Raw genomic sequence first — 17,791 nt, 5'->3', positions numbered from 1 at the left:
GAACGTAGATGTCCTGCAAAACCATCGTGAAGTCTATGCTTCGTTTCCCCACTGTAGAGAAGACCACACTGTGAGCAGCGAATGCAGTAGACTGAATTCTGGGAAGTGCAGGTGAAGTGTTGCTTCACGTGGAAGGTATGTTATGGCCCTTGGATCGTGAGGAGAAAGGAGATAAATAGTTAGGTGTTGCACCTTCGCCAGTTACAGGGGAAAGTGCCGTAGGACTGTGGGTAGGTGTTGGGGCGATGGAAGCGTGGACCAGTGTGACCTGGAGGAATGCACTACATTGGACAAACAGGCAGAAAGCCAGCCACCAGGATACATGAACATCAACTAGCCACAAAACGACATGACCCACGATCACTCGTATCCTTACATACAGATGAGGAAGGACACCACTTTGATTGGGACAACACATCCATCCTAGGTCAAGCCAAACAGAGACACGCACGAGAATTCCTAGAAGCATGGGGGCATTCCAACTGGAACTCCATCAACAAACACATTGGCTCCAAATCAATCTACCATCCTCTGAGAAAAAAAAACAGGAAATGACATCACCAACGCAGGAAAGGACATCACCAACCCAAGGAAACCTAAACAGATAGATAGATAGCGGGACATAACACCAGCGCTTCGTCGGAGGCTCACTGATGTTAGCTAGAATGGTGACGAAACGTCTTAAAACTAACCTTCCAGCTCAGTGAGCATACTCACATCCATAGATGATATAATTTGCTGTAATTCTGTAATTGCTGCTTTACATCCTATATGTGACTACAAATATGCTTTGAAAGTGTGAAAAGGCAAAGACGACTTTAGAGGTACTTCCACATACATTGGCGTAACTATTTTGAGGAGATTTTGATATATTTGTTGCTGCCTTTGTGTTTTCTTTTAAGTTTATCATCTATTTAAGCAAAGAACGCAAAACTACCAGAAATGATGAGATAAAGATAAGTACTGTAGATCATTTCGGGAAAAGGTGGAATTAAAGACTCTTTATTCTCCACCTTCATAAATTATTTTCTTCCTTCTATTCAGAAACTTGGTACCAATGCAATTTGCCCCAAATCTCAGCTAATGTCATTTGAATTAAACAACTCAAATGAAATAAATTAATCCAGTGACATTAACAAAAGCTGCAATTTTCTTCCTCTCTGGATGGACATGCATAGCGACCAGTTTGAGGTTTCCTAAAGTTACACAACTGCGCAACATGAGAAAATTAGCGGTGGAAACTCAGATATTGCTGAATAAAGTCATTTCTATATTGTTTAAATTCTGAGTTCTCTCTCAAGTACATAACTTTGCAAAATGATGGTCAGTTAGGTGTTGACATATCAAATCAGACAGTGTCAAAATATTTGTTGATTCATGTATGTGATGTAAGCAATCAGTTCATATGATTGTTGATGGCCTGCATACTTCCAAACACAGTAATAAGCGTTACATTACTTCTAATATGTCAGTGCCATGCATTGCCCAAATAAAAATTAAAATCTATTTTTAATATTAATATTAATATATCTAGAAGTGAAATGATATCACTTACAGTTTCTGGGTTTATCTTCATCCATTCCCTCATCTTCATTGTCTGGATCTATGTCTTCGGCTTGGGTAATCCAGTCCAGGTAGCCTTTGAGATCTTCCTCTAACTGTTGTTTCTCCCTTAACTTTTGAAAATCCCCTCGAGCTTTGGCCTTCTCTCTCTCTTTGGAAAACTCTCTATTTCCCACAAAATATAGAAGACATGATTTAGGTGACAGAAGCCATTCATGCAATTTATCTGATTAGAGCAAATTATGCTGATGCACAATCTGCATAATTTCCCTTTATCAATCCCAGCTGTTTTATAGCCCAAACCACACTCTGTTCCAAGCAACACAGATCTATTGATGTTGGAAAACAAGCACATACGAAATTGGAGCAAGCCTGTCCTTCCATTCAACAAGATCCTGGCTAACCTGCCACTGGCTATAACTCCTCTTTCGTGCCAGCTCAGCATAGTTATGAACTCCATGTTATTTCAACAATCAATCAACGTCCTCTTTAAAAGTTTTAGTCACCTAGCGTTTACATTTTGTGGTAGAAAATTCCAGACATTCATACCCCATCAGAAGAACTTTCTTTGCATCTCAGCTTGAAAGAATTGTCCCCTTACTCTGTAACTATGTCCTGCAGATTAAATTCTCCCTTGAGTGGAACAATTTTCTCAACATCTAACCTGTCAAGCCTCTGAGAATCTTGAACATTCCGATTAGATCAGCCCCCATTCTTCGAAACTGAAAATAATAAAGGCCTTATATGTTTAGCTGTCCTTGATAGGTCAACCCTTTGACTCAGGAATCAGCCTAGTGGATCTCCTTCGAACCGATTTCAATGCTAGAATATGCTTGCTTAAACATGAGGGCAAAATCTATTCACAGTATTCCAAATATGATCTCACCAACATCCTGTACAGTTGTAACAAGAGTTCCCCATTTGTAATCACCACTGCAGCAATAAAGGTCAAAATTCCATTTGCCTTAGTTATTTGTTTTATTTGCATGCTATCTTTTTTGTTTCTCATGCACACAAATACCTAGATTCCTCTGTGCTACATTTTTTTGAAGGCTGTCTCTATCTAAATAACAGTCTGCCTTTGATTCTTCCTACCAAAATGAATGATCTCACACTTTCCTACATTAAATTCCATTTGTACAGCTTCTACCCACCATTTCAGCCTATCGATATCTCTTGAAGATTGCTCATGTCTTTATCAAAACATGCACCCCCATTTATTTTTATATCAACAGCAAATCTGTACACAATTCACCCTACCACCCCTCCTCCTAATCATCCATATAGCTAGCAAATAATTTAGGCCCTCAGACTGATCCATGTGGCAGTCTACCAATTATATCTTTCTGATCAGGAAAAGACCTATTAATTCAGACATTCTTCCTTCTGTGTTTTAACCAATCTTCAATCCATGCTAATGCATTACCCCCAATACTATACACTGCTATGTTGTGTAAGAATCTTTTATCTGCCATTCCCCATTGTTAATTCCCTAGCTGCTTCCTCTGCTGGTCTTACATTTATATCAGATAATCTATTTTTATATAGAGCAGCCCTTGCTCTTTGCCATCATATTTCTTGTCTATTTACCTTCATAATCAATTTTCTCCTTCATAATCAGCTTCTTAGTCACCTGCAGAGTAGAAAAACTCCTATTTCTCTGGCTTACCAACTGTTTTCACAGCTTTGTTTGCCTTAGTTTTGACTGGAATCTCTCCTTGGCCACATTCTGAACCAAAGATCATTGAGGCCTTCTTTTTAAATGAAGTTTTGCCAACCATTGTGAAATATCTGCTAAAATGTCTGCTATAGTTCATCTACTTACTTTCCCCTTAGTCAATTTTCATGCCCACTTTAGACAACTCTTATCATCCCTTTTGATTGCTCCTATTTTGGTTGAGGCCATTAGTTTGAAACCCAAGTTGGCCTCCCCCAATCTATTTGAAATTCTACCATGTTATGACCACTGTCCCCAGAGGACCTTAAACATAAGGTATCTTAATAATCCTACCTCATCATACATTACCAGATCTAAAACTGCATGTTCCCTTGCAAGTTCTGCAACATTCTGCTCTAACAGTCCCTGATGCACTTTACAAATTTGTCTTCCAGATATTCATTACCCCTGTTTGCATTCATTTTAAATGGCTGTCTCCTTATTCTGTAACTATGACCTATAAATGTTCCCCCATTGGTGTTATCCTTGCATCTTTGATTTGTTCAGTCAATATGACCTTCTTACACACCTCTTATTTCTCGATTTCCACATTGTCTGACAAGTATAGCTTCTGTGATTTATGATACTAAACCACCTCCATGCTACTCCATTGTGAATGTAGTGTTTCAAAAAATGAGAATTTTTGGTGTTGTAGTGATGAAATCTAATGTTCAAATGGAGGTGAGCAAGGGAAAAATGGTCATCTAACATATATGTTCCATGATCATTGGCCAAAAGGATTCAGACAATTTATTGACACAATGTAAGCTACCAGCCCTTCAAAATAGGTTATATCAACAAGTGCTCAGGGGTAGAGGGCAGTCCTTTTCATGCACTCCATGTAGGTAGCAATATTTGGTAGGGGTCTTGACCAAATGGAAAATGGACAGGAAGAGGCGGAAGACAACTCAGGGAAGACCTCCCTAACACTTAGGCAAGAGTGCAGGATCTGCTTTCACAACTTTAAACAAGGCCAACATAATTACAGAAAGTTTGAAATAAACTGGCCTACAGCACCTAAATGTGTACTTTGCAGGTGAATAGAAAATACATGGAGTCTAGTGAATAAGTTATAAATTTACAAAGAGAAAGCAACAATCCTTAGTTAAGATGAGAGATGAATGCATATAATGAGGCATGCTACAAAAAGAAACACATAGGAAAATATTGAACAAGACTCTGTGTTACAAGCAGAGAATACAAGATGCAGGGAAAAAATAGAAGAAGCAAGGGGTGCCCTAAGTGAATTAATGCAACAAAAAAGTTCACCTGAACTTTTATAGTCCTTGTATAGCCAAAACTTAAAAAAAAACTGGAGACAGAAATTAGCCAAAAAAGAGCACTGATACCTGCATTCTCTGCTCATAGGATAAGCGATTGATACATGCCGGAAAAGAAAGTGCAAGAGTGGTTTCCCTGGTGATTTCAGAAATTGTTGGGACAATGTAGTTTAAAACAATCTCTCCCATCTCTACTGTAGTGAAACAAAACCATTATGTGTAGTTATAAAAACCACGATTAAAACTGAACAAGAGGGATATGAGGCAGTTACATGTGATGAGGTAAGACAGAGGACTTCACAATCAGTACAACAGGTTCGCAACTGCACACAGATCCCTGCCACCAGCTGAGGGTAAGGCATTGAGGAAAGAACTGCACATTACAACTGATATGAGTTCCAACAAACTTCCCTTCATACTGAAATAGGAGAGATTTACATTCTCAGACCCAGAGTTGGGAAATGATCATTTTAAACAGATTTTCCTAACTGCCTGCTCCCTAAATGTAAAAAGAGAACTGAAACTGGATATTATAGCAAAAGGCATCCTTAGAGAAAATCATAAGAAGGACACTGAGGGAAGAAGTTGTTGATTCCTATAAAATATTAGTTAGTATCAAACAGTCCCCCAGCAGGGGCAGGAGGGTTGATTTAATAATGGGAAATGAGGGAATGGCTGAGGTGATGAACAGATATTGTGTGTTGGTCTTCACAGTGAAAGAAATAAACAACACGCCAATAATCGATAACAAAAGGGCAATGGCAGGTGAGGACCTAGAAATAATCATTATCACTAAAGGGGTAGTGTTGGCAAGCTAAAGGGCTAATGGTACAGAGATCTCCTGGCCCTGATACAGTGCATCCCAGGGTACCAGAAGAGATGGCAGGGGAAATAATGAATACGCTCATGGTAACTTCAGAAAACTTGCTGCACTCTGACAATTCCAACAGATTGAAAAACGTGACACCACTATTTGTAAAAAGATGTAGACAAAGTATGGATAACTATAGGCCCATTAGCTTAACTTCTATTGTGGGGAAAATACTTGAATCTAACATCAAGGAAGAAATAGCAAGATATCTGGTTAGAAATTGTCCCATCAGGCAGACACAGCATGGGTTCATGAAAGGCAGGTCATGTTTAACTAGTTTACTGGAATTCTTTGAGGACATTTTCAGTGTGGTTGACAACGGCAAACCAGTGGATGTGCTGTATCTGGATTTCCGGAAAGCATTCGAGAAGGTGCCACACAAAAACTGCTACATAGATAAAGATGCACAACATTACTCACAATGTATTAGCATGGATAGAAGATTGGTGAAGGAACAGAAAGCAGACTGGGGATAAGTGGGTGTTCTTTTGATTGGCAATCACTAGTGGTGTGTCTCAGGGATCAATGTTGGGACCGCAATTATTTACAATTTATGTAAATGATTTGAAGTTAGGGGCCAGGTGTAGTGCATCAAATTTCACATTTGACTCTAAGATGTGTGGCAGAGCAAAGTGTGGAGAGGATACAAAAAGTTTGCAGAGGGATATAGGTAGGCTAATTGAGTGGGCAAGGGTCAGACAGTTGGAGTACAATGATGGTAAATGTTAGGTCATCCAATTAGTTAGGAATAACAACAAAATAGACTATTACTTAAATGGTGAAAAGTAGCAGCATGCTGCTGTGCAGAAGAACCTGGGTGAAGGTGAATGGAATATTTTGTCTTTAATTGCTCGAGGTTTGGAATTTAAAACAGGGAGGTTATGGTATAGCTGCAAAGGGTGCTGGTGGGGTCACAGTCGGAGTACTGTGTACAGCTTTGTTCTCCATATTCGAGAAAGGATGTACTGGCACTGGAGCGGATGCAGATTCGGTTCACTAGGTTGATTCTGGAGTTGAGGGGATAGTCTTATGAGGAGAGATTGAATAAGTCGGGACTATACTCACTGGAATTTTAGAAGAATGTGGAGGGGGATCTTATAGAAACATATAATTTTATGAAATGATTAAATAAGACAGAAGCAGGGTGGTTGTTTCCACTGACAGATGAGACTAGAATGAGGCGGCATAGTCTCATAATAAGGCGGAGCAGCTTTAGGACTGAGTTGAGGATAACTCCTTCACCTAAAGGGTTATGAATGTGTGAAATTCCCTGCCCATTTAAGGCTACCTCGTTTAATGTTTTTAAAACAAAGATGGATAGTTTTTTGAACAATAAAGGAATTAAGGATTATGGCGAGTGCATGGGAAAATGGAGCTGAATCCACGAAAAGATCAGCCATGATCTTACCGAATGGCAGAGCAGACCTAGATGGCCTACTCCTGCATCTATTTCTTATGTTCTTATGTTCATTGAAAGTCTCAGTTTATTTGAAGACAGGCTTCATGGCTGCTACCAAAAGACTTGGTCAATGGAGGGAGATGTCACAAGTGACATGAATATGGTGACTCCCCAAGCTTCAAGAGCATCTTTTTGAAAGGGTTCCATTCATCAGTCTGTTGTACATTGGGTTTGTCTAACAGTAAAACAGTGGACTGAAATTAGTTAGTCCATTATGCTAACACAGCAATTGGACAGCTCTGTGATAATTGTAGCAACGTTCAACAAATGCTATTGTAGCTGTTGTTGAGGGCCCTTTGTCTAGCAGGAAGTCTAGTTCATCTAAGAAACCAGCATAAATCTAAATTTGCTGTTTCCACTGTAAATCGGTTAGGGTAAAATGCCTGAGATTGCTGAAGTAAACAGGATGGAGAAGGTCCTGGCAAATAGAGTTAGTTCTGCTTCCCACCGCCTCGCCTGTATATATAGAGTTTCCAACCCAGATAAGCAGCATCTAAAGAACCTAGAGGCAGCATTGGAAGCCATGAGGCTTAGACAGGACACTTGGTAGGTCACTGAAGAGGCAGCTTTAAGCTAATAATCCATGGTCTTACAGGAATCCTAGGAAGAGACTGTTTTCTCTCGAATACAATAATTGTAGAAAACCAGTAGAAAACAGATAATGGAGGCCTTCAGCAATTAATGCTAGCCAACTCTCCCCCATAACTATTTTATAGGACCCTTGCCAACATTCCACAAAAGGTTCACCAAAAATCAGGATTTTGCTAAAACAGGATACTGTTTGCAAACCTCAAAGATGCAAAATTGATGAGAGAAAAGTTATAAAGTTTGGATAAATGTTCGGAAATAGTAATGATCATGTGTTTAAAAAGTGAATTCCTAATTACTGTTTAAAAAAAGCTTTTGTTGAGAAAAAAATGGTTCAACATGTCCAAGACATACTAAGTGGCGCTAACATCCAAGTTGAACATATGTGCATTTGTTCTAGTTTCCAGGAGAAAGAAGTTGTAAACAGGAGACGTGAGTGAGAAAAGTCTAAAACATAGAACAAAATAAAGGCACCTGATGTTTTTGGCCCAGCCCCTTCTCAGATCAGCAGTGTTAACTCTTTCCATTGACTGCTTTTAAATCTTATGACACACCTTCTGTGTGACTAGATGAGTCATATTGGACAGGACATAATTTACAAATATGTTTGGACACCACAGACAGGATCCCAGGAGTTTTACTGAGACAATGTGTTTGAGACTGGGAGAACTTTGTACTGATTGCGATCACTTATGGTTTTATATTGGAGACAATGTTAAAACCATCAAGCCTGGACATAATTGTAACTGAATTTGAAACTTTAAAAAAACTTGATACAAGTTGCTATTTCAAAACACTCAATGGGAAATTTTAATGAAGATTAAAGAAAGAAACAAATTTAAATTTTAAAACCTTTTTGAAACAAAAGCCAATGGAAAACGCCTTGGTGATTAACCTTGTATCAGAAGGGTCTAGGCCCGAAACGTCAGCTTTTGTGCTCCCGAGATGCTGCTTGGCCTGCTATGTTCATCCAGCCTCACATTTTATTATCTTGGTGATTAACCTTGTTGCTTGCAACAAACAACATCCATGTTGGGAAGTGGTCAAAAACAACTCAGGACCTGTCCATGGGAATTGGCCACACTTAACCCACTTCTAACAAGAGTCAGCCTCTAAGAACAGACATGGCATATCTATAATTCACTTACAGGACACTTATGCACTTTAATGCTGCATTTCAAGGTTGCCTATAACCCTGTGCATGCAGGAACATGTACCTAGCTCATAGACTGGACCAGTCTGCATCTCTTGGCTCTTTGCTCCTTGTCATATTGCTCACTCAGTCTACCTGTCTACCTACTTGGATGCTCAAAGCATTCCTGCCTTGCACTGTCATTTTGCACTCTGTACCCCATTGACTGAGGTACCAGGTCTTTATTCCTGAGGTCTTGTCATGTGTTTAGTGCAGACACAAAACAGGACGCAATTACTTCAGTTCTGATGAAGAGTCATTACAAACTGAAAACCTCCTCTCTCCATAGATGCTGTCAGACCTGATAAGGCCCTTCAACCATCACTGCGTTCATTTCAGGTTTCCAGCATACATGGTATTTTGTGTTTTGCCAGAAAGATCATCCTGGTGGTCAAGAGACCTCAGTCAAGTCTTCACTTTCGGGTTCCCAGCACACTAGGCCAAAGGCAGCCTCAAATACCAGTCCACATGTTCAAGGTGGTCAGGATCTTCTCATGAGTGGCAAGTAGCCATAGTGATTCATTAGAAGTCTCCACACAAGGGCTTGTTCAAAACATTGTTAGAAAAAGCTGCAGTCATAGGGAGGGATATTTTACTAGAATGGTATTGAGACTGAGTGGTTAGCTGGGAATTCTGGTCAATGTAGAAAATTGAGGAAAAGGGGAAAAGAGGTGCATTAATGAAAATTCACTCCAAGAAATAAAGTCTCCAGAGCAAGAGGTGAACCAGACAACAAGAGGGCATAGATTGAAAGGCCTACCTGTACTGAGTCAACAGTGGCATGACATCATGAATGCAGGAAAAAGCAACTGATTGGTGAGTAGTTTTAAATGAAAAGTGAAACTCTAGCATTTTTAAAGTGAAAGTTCAGTACTTAGTTTGTGTTTTAAATATCTGAACATTTCCTCTGAGAAATAGCAGGTTAAATTTTCAGACTCAGGCTGTACTTATTCTAAGGGTAACAAATAAATTTTTCTAGATTTATGGACTGGCAAGTCAAAAGAACGAAACAGAGTGTTTATCCTGTGGTATGAGAGAAGATATGAATATCATACACGTCACGGACAAACACATCTGCAGGAAGTATCATCAAATACACAATGTTGAACTCCTGTTTCAGATCTTGAGCAGTAACTAGAGTAATTGCTGTGCATCTGCAAGTCACAAGACTATGTAGACAGCTTGAAGAGGGAGGTGGTCACACTGCTTAGAAACTTAGGCTGAGGGGGAATGGGTGACTACTAGGCAGCCTAATGGAAACAGGTAGGTGCTGCAGGAGTCCCCTGCTTCTATCGTAATTGCTAATCAGTCTTCCATTTTAAAAATGATAATGATAGTTCCTCAGAGAAGAGCAGCCAGAGCCAAACCCATGGCAACGCAGGTGACTCAGCTCTCTAGGATGACAAGGAGAAGAATGTAGTGCAAAGGTTACAGGGGATACAGCAGTCAGGAATCAAACAGGATGGTGTTTTGCCTCCCAAATGCCACGTTCAAAGATGTCACAGGGGAGCTGCAGGAGTTGTGGTCCATATTGGTATAAACAACATTGGGAAGAGGAGGAATAGGTCCTGAGTTAGGAAGGAAATTAAAAAGTTAAACCTCAAAAGCAGAAGCCTCAGGATTACTTTCACTGTCATTTGCTGGTGAGCAGAAGGATTGATCAATTGAATACACGGCTGACAAACTGGTATGGGGGGAGGCTGTGGGATTTCTGAAACACTGGGGCAAGTGCTGGGACAGGTGGGGCCTATGCAAGTTCAATAGATTACATCTTAAAGTCTGGGAATGACATTCTCAACAGTGACGTGCTAATGCTATTGAGGCACAGGAACCTGAGGAGTAATCCATATTGAAAGGAAGTAATGTTAAGCATAGGAGGAAAAAAAGTTGCTAAAGAGGCTAAAAGAAACAAAGAAGAAGAAACAAAGCCCGAAGGTGTAAGCCCCGAAATGTCAGCTTTTCTGCTCCTGAGATGCTGCTTGGCCTGCTGTGATCATCCAGCTCTACATTTTGTTATCTCAAGCATCAAGTATGCTTCAAATGAGGAATTATGTCAAATGACAAACGTGCACTCTACCTGAATTCATACAACATTCACAATATGGTAGACAATCTAAAGGTCCATATGGAGATACATGAGAATGAGCTAATTGCCATTACAGAAACATGCTGCATGGTGAACAGGACTGAGAACTGAATTTTCAAGAATATTTGATATTTAGAAAGGACAGATAAAAAGGAAAAGGAAGTGGAGTTGAGCTCATATTATGGGAATTGAATCAGTTCATTAGTAAGAAAGATTGTCCATTTACAAAAACATTGTGCGGATTCTGTGGAACTAAGAAACATTAAGTGGTAGTAGATATTGGTTAAAGTTATTTATAGGCCATCAAATAGTTGTGGTAGTGTGTGGCACTCATGACTCATGTCATATTTATTATGACATGAGTGAAGCATGTAGAATGAGCCAGAAATTTATCATGCCTATCAACTAAATAAACAAATTATGCACTAAAGCTGTGAAGGTTGAGTCTCTTGAGCATTAGAACTGCCCAAGCAGTATGTTGCGGCACCAACTAGTGGACATGCTATTTTAGATGTAGTATTATGTAATGAAGAAGGGTTAATTAACAATATTGTTGTAAAAGGACCTTTAAGAATGAGTGATCGTGGTATGAAAGAATTTTACATGTTAAAATGAGGCGGTTTGTTCTCAAGCAAGGGTATTTTTTAATTTTGAATGAGGGCAATTATAAAGGCATGGGACACAAATTTGCTAAGATAGGGAAATCCATTGAAAGGTATAACTGCACATCGGCAATGTATCATGTTTAAAGGACAATTACATTACTTGACAGCAACTGTACACTCCATCAAGCTGCAAAAAAAATCAGTCAACTGCAGCTAACAAAGGAAGTTCAGGAACATATAAGATTGAAAGAAGGCCCATAAAGTTGCCAGAAATAACAGTAATTCTAAGGATTGGGAGGTTTAAAGAAGACAATGAAGGGGATCAAAGAAAAACCAAAAGAACTGCAGATGCTGTAAATCAAGAACAAAAAAAAAAGTTGCTGGGAAAGCTCAGCAGGTCTGGCAGCATCTGTGAAGGAAAGAACAGAGTTAACATTCCGGGTCTGGTGGCCCTTCCTCAGAACTGATGGTGGCTGAGAAAACATCAGTTTTCCCAACCACCATCAGTTCTGAGGAAGGGTCACCAGACCCGAAACGTTAACTCTGTTTTCTACTTCACAGATGCTGCCAGACCTGCTGAGCTTTCCCAGCAACTTTTTTTTTTGTTCTTATTTACAGCATCTGCAATTCTCTTGGTTTTTACAACAATGTTGCTGGGATTGGAGGATTTGAGTTATAGGGAGAGGCTGAACAGGCTGGGGCTATTTCTTCTGGAGCATTGGAGGCTGCAGGGTGACCTTATAGAGATTTATAAAATCATGAGGGGCATGGATAGATTGAACAGCCACAGTATTTTCCCCAGGGTAGGGGAGTCCAAAACTAGAGAGCATTGGTTTTAGGTGAGAGAGGTAAGATGTAAAAGGGACTTAACAGGCAATATTTTCAAGCAGAGGGTGGTGCATGCATGGAATGAGCTACCAGAGGAAGTGGTGCAGGTAGGTATAATTACAACACTGGATAGATATACGAATAGGAAGGGTTTAGATGGATATGTGCCAAATGCTGGCATATGAGAGTAGACTATTTTAGGATATCTGGTCAGCATGGATGAGTTGGATGGAATGATCTGTGTCTGTGCCGTATGTCTGACTATGGATCGGTTACTGGCTTTATCATTGGAAAATGCAGCAAAAGAAGCACAATCTTTGAAATATGCATCAGATATTGCCAGCACAGTTAAAAAAGTATTTGGCACACTTGCCTTCATTGCTCAGTCTTTGAGTATAGGAGTTGGGAAGTCAGTTGCAATTGTACAGGACATTGGTAAGGCCTCTACTAGAAATCTGTGTTATGGTCACCTAGTTATAGGAAAGATATTACCAAGCTGGAGAGAGTTCAAAACAGATTTACCAGGTATGGAAGGTTTGAGTGATTACAAAAGGCTGGATAGGCTAGGAGTTTTTCACTGGAGCTTAGGAGGTTGAAAGGCAACATGATAGAAGCTTATAAGATAATGAGAAATATTAGATAGGGAAAATATAACTACCATTAACTCTAAGATGGGGGATTTCAAGATGAAGGGGCACATTAAAGTGAGAGGAGTGAGATTTAAAAAGGATACAACAGACAAATGTTTACACAGAGGGTGGTTTGTGTGTGGATTGAGCTTCCTAAGAAAGTGGTGGATGTGGGTACGATTACAAATTTGAGATGTTGGATAAGTTCATGAATAGGAAAGGAATATTAGCCATGAGCAAACAGGTGGGACTAGTTTAGTTTGGGATTATGTTCAGCATGGACTATTTGGACCAAAAAGTCTGTTTCCGTGCTGTATGTCACTGACCCTTTAGGAGTTGCACAATATTCTGATGGAAGTAGATGCCTTTGCCAGTCTGACTGAGCTTGGGGAACACCACTTAAGTGAAGGTAGTTGCATAGCCTCACTCAGGGTATATCCTAAACAGAGGGACTCTAGGTCAGTGCACAGAAAGACACCAAAACAAAGCCAATTTTCTTCAGGATCTGGGCCAGCAAGAGAATCCCACCAGACCTAAATTGAGTAAAAGAACTCCAAGAAAGTGCACACCCTAGAAAGCCCACCTACATTTGGTTTGGAACAGTTCAATACCTTAATATTCAAATCAGAACCAGTCAAAATAAACTTCTGGTCAAATGGCCATCTAGTTCAAATGGAGGTTTCAGCAATCGCAGAACCAGTCTTTTACACAAATAGTTCTGGACTCCAACCCTTAAGTTTGTACAAGATCTCAACAATACTGCGAATCTGTGTCAGGGAACCTTTATAGATCAATGGTTCAACATTTTGATTCAAAAAGAGCTGTCTGAGTGAAGACTGAATCAAATACTCAGACATTTTTCAGGAAGGTCTCGGGGCATTCAAAGGAGACAAGGTCACTTTGCATGTTGAACAGAAAGCGAATCCACAATTATGCAAGGCCTGCCCAGTGCCATTTGCCTTATGGCAAAAGCCTGTAAATTGAAGGTGCCATCAAACCAGTCCAGTTTGCAGAACGTGCAGCACTGATCATACCGATTGTGAAGCCTGACAGCATGGTTTGCCTTTGTGGGAATTTTAAACAAATGATAAACTGCTTTTCACAGCTAGATAAATACCCAATCCCTCATATATAGTTTTTATATACAAAGCTGGCAATGGGGCTGTCCGACATGAGCCATGCATACTTGCAGTTAGATGAGGATTCCTGACATATGGCACAAATAATACCCACAAGAGTTTGTAAAGGACTGCCATTTTGGGTAGCGTCAGCCTTTGCAATTTTTGAGTGGATGATAGAGTATATTTTACGAGGGTCTACCTCAGGTTGTCATTTATCTAGACAATGTGCTAATAACAGGGAGTAAGATAAGAGTACGTGGACACACTCCTTAAACATTTCTCCATGGCAGGTGTATACCTTAGAAAGGAAAATGCGTGTTCTAGGCAGCCAATTGATCTACTTGGGCTACTAAGTTGACAAGACTAGGTTATACCAAAGGAAGAAAAAGTGAGTGCAATCAAAAGGTGCCCCAGCTCCCAAGTCTGTACCAGAGCTTCGGTCTTTTCTTCAGCTGGTGAATTATTACTGAAATTTCTTACATAATTTGGTCTCCATCCTGGCACCTTTGCATCAACTTTTAAAAAAGGTTAGCCTTGGAACTGGTCATGTAGCCAAGTCATAGCTTTCAGGGAAGTGAAGAACCAGCTATCATCCTATATGGTATTGGCACTCTGTATGATCCCAAGTGAGATCTGGTATTGACATGTGATGCTTCTCTGTATAGCATCAGGGTGGTATTAGCTCCTGGGTGGCCCAAAGGAGAGGAACACCTAATAGCGTATGCATCCAGGATTTTGACTCATGCAGAGAGTAAATCCGCCCAGATAGAGAAGGAAGATTTGGCAGTCATATTTCGAGTCAGGAAGTTCTAACAATACCTGTACAGATGTAAATATATAATATAAACAGACCACAAACCCCTACTAGATTGGCTTAAAAAGGACAAGGCAGTGACACCCACCGCTTCAGGCTGAATTCAGCCATGGGTTCTATACTAAGTGTGTATAATTACATGTTGGAACACTGTCCAGGAGGCAAAGTAGTGAACGCATTGAGCTGCCTTCTAGTGGCAGATACACCACTGGTGGTACTGGAAGAGTCTGTAATGGTGTTAATTTTCTGGACACACTTCTAGTCACAGCTGGCAACATCAGACTTTGGACTCAAAAAGATCTGGTCCTGGCAGAACTGAAACCAGTGGCGGTGATGGTGGAAATCAAAGGGCCATCACAACCAGAACTGAAACCTTTTTGAAACTGGAGAGACCTGATCACAGTAAAGGATGGTGTACTGTTACGGGGAGCAAGAGTGATTGTCCTGTGCAAAGGTCGCTACCAGATACTGGCTGAACTTCACCAGGATCATTCCGGGGTTTTCCAAAACGCAGCTGTTGGCAAGGAGTTATGTCTGGTGCCCAGGATTGGATGCAGACATAGCTGTGTTGGTGGGGCAGTGCCCAGAATGCCATCTCGTGATAATATTCTCTCAAGCTGTTTCACTTGGAGTGGAGGTGTTTCCAGTAAGGGCTGCATTTTCTGCACTCCCCCCACCCCTGTCAACCATCCAATGAATACTATGGCATTCTATCCTGACATCTGAAGATGGTGGGGTCTTCTGGTTGGAGGCTCCGTGGACAGGAACACTTTCCTTTCCATTACGAATTGGCATGGAGGGTGTTGTACTTTGCAGTCCTGTGCACTGAAAGGTTAAGGTCATTCATGGATTTCCAGGCCACCTGTGGGTTTTGTTTTGCAGCTTTGAGAACTCCGTGTTCCACGTATATACTGAGTTCCTGATCTGTGGCAACCCTGTAAGGAGATGGGCAGATTAGAGGACTTCTTCATGAATCTGGTCCTGGATCTGGCTCAAGAGGACAATAATAGGTACAGTTAGCATTCAGTTGAGTGTGTTTTTTGGCCTAACTGCCTGTCCTCTTTTGCAATTACATCTATGATTTGGTGTCCATGGAGAGAAAGAGTAAGTGCATCCTCCAGTGCACTCAAGGCCTTCCATAGTCAATGGGTACAGAAGGAGTTGAAGAGCATCACTAGTTCGCAAAACCATTATTCAAATTGAATTTATAAATTTAATTGGACTTTTTTGTTTACAGTGCCCCTTTAAAAACTGTCAACTGAGCTCGAACTTTTGTCCCTGGAGAGAAGGAGGAAGAGAGGTGACCTGATCGAGTTGTACAAGGTAATGAGAGGCATGGATAGAGTCGATAGCCGGAGACTTTTCCCCAGGGCAGGACTGACTGCCACGAGGGGTCATAGTTTTAAGGTGTTAGGGGGAAGGTATAGAGGAGACATCAGAGGGAGGTTCTTCACCCAGAGAGTTGTGAGCACATGGAATAGTTTGCCAGTGGTAGTCGTGGAAGCAGAGTCATTAGTGACATTTAAGTGACTGCTGGACAGCAGTGAATTGAGGGGCATGTAGGTTAGGTTATTTTATTTTTGGATTAGGATTAATCCACGGCACAACATCGTGGGCCAAAGGGCCTGTACTGTGCTGTACTTTTCTATGTTCTATGTTCTAATTTATTTTATTAGTTTGGGCTAATTTGAAAATTGTAGCTCATTCTATCTAACTGCAACCTAATCTGATGTAGCCCTAAATGAAAATACATCATGGCCTGATTAACATTTTATGATTTCTGAGGTTTACAGTAGCAAGGAAGTAAGGGACATTCACTCAAAATGTCATCTTTCCTATTGACAATGGTAGATATTCGCTAGGCCTGCAAGCTTCACACTACAATTGCCATATCCTCAAAAGGGCATGAAGATTACCAGGAGAGGTCTGATTTGGTACGATTTGGTGGAGGGGTGTGGTGATGGTGGCACTGGGGTGGGTAGGTTCCTGGCACCCAATTCATGCCAAGACTCCATTAACACTTACCTGGGTCACTTTAAATTACCTCAAGATTACTACTGTATATGGGAAAGAGCTTTATCAGGCTAGAAAGTAATGGGATTGTAGTAGGAGCTGCCAAGTTCCTGTGACATTAGCAGCAAGGGGTTTTCCTCTCAAGACACACAGCAATATGGAAACACATGGAGCCTGTGCTGGTTGGGACTTGACCAGTTGGACGATTAACCTCTATGAGGCTCTAATCTGTAGCACCATAGGGAAGGAGTGAGCGCTAATATGGAACATGTGTCTTCACTTAACGTTCTCACAATATCCTGACAGGGAGAGCAAAACGGCACAGAGCAACCCTGCTATTTCTCTTTTGTTCCTAAAGTTACAAGGGAATTGATGTGCTGACTTAACTGCTGAGACAACAGCAGCAATCATTTGGTGTGCATCCTGGACAGTGTGAAGTAGCAGGACAAGAGGCATCATACGGATGGGGAACTAGAGGGCAAAACTGCATCTACAGGTTTAGAAATAGCAATCTGCAGATGAGAGACAGCTGGCGTCAACAATGATTTAAGGAATCCCAAGCCTTTGACTCATACACATGTCAGCTAATGGACAAAGATCTCTTGCTGCATCATCTGGGTAGTAATCCTGGTACCCCTAAAGGGAACAAGCAGGTCTTAAATGTATACACTAGTGGATCACTTTAGGGATATACTGGAGATTTATAGACTCATACAGCACAGAAAAGGCCCTTTGGCCCATTGAGTCTGCACCAACATAACTGCCACTAAAAGTGTGCTAATCTCAATTTCCTGCACTTGAATCATATTGTTGAATGTTATAACATGTGAAGTAGTCATCCAAACATTTTTTTTGCATGTTTGTAAGGTTTCCAGCATCCACGTCCTTCTCAGGAAGCACATTCCAGATTCCCACCACACACTGAGTGAAAAAGTTTTTCTCCAAATCCCCTATGATTTTTCTGCCCCTTACCCTAAAATTATGCCCTCTCATGATTGACCTCTCAGCCAAGGGGTCAATCACAG

At 40.7% G+C, this 17,791-nt stretch overlaps 1 protein-coding gene across 16 annotated transcripts in view; it reads right to left on the bottom strand.

The window, feature by feature from the left end:
* LOC125460699 (voltage-dependent L-type calcium channel subunit alpha-1C-like) overlaps window positions 1-17,791 on the bottom strand; it is an 814,036-nt gene that overhangs the window by 383,843 nt on the left and 412,402 nt on the right. For all 16 annotated transcript variants that reach the window (XM_048548420.2, XM_048548421.2, XM_048548422.2 and 13 more), the window contains one exon: window positions 1,556-1,728. In XM_048548420.2, coding sequence (XP_048404377.1) covers window positions 1,556-1,728 — 173 coding nt within the window. The remainder of the gene's footprint in view (window positions 1-1,555; window positions 1,729-17,791) is intronic.

Source organism: Stegostoma tigrinum, chromosome 18 (assembly GCF_030684315.1).
Source record: "Stegostoma tigrinum isolate sSteTig4 chromosome 18, sSteTig4.hap1, whole genome shotgun sequence".
Classification (NCBI taxonomy): Eukaryota; Metazoa; Chordata; class Chondrichthyes; order Orectolobiformes; family Stegostomatidae; genus Stegostoma; species Stegostoma tigrinum.
This window is presented reverse-complemented; position numbering and strand designations above follow the sequence as displayed.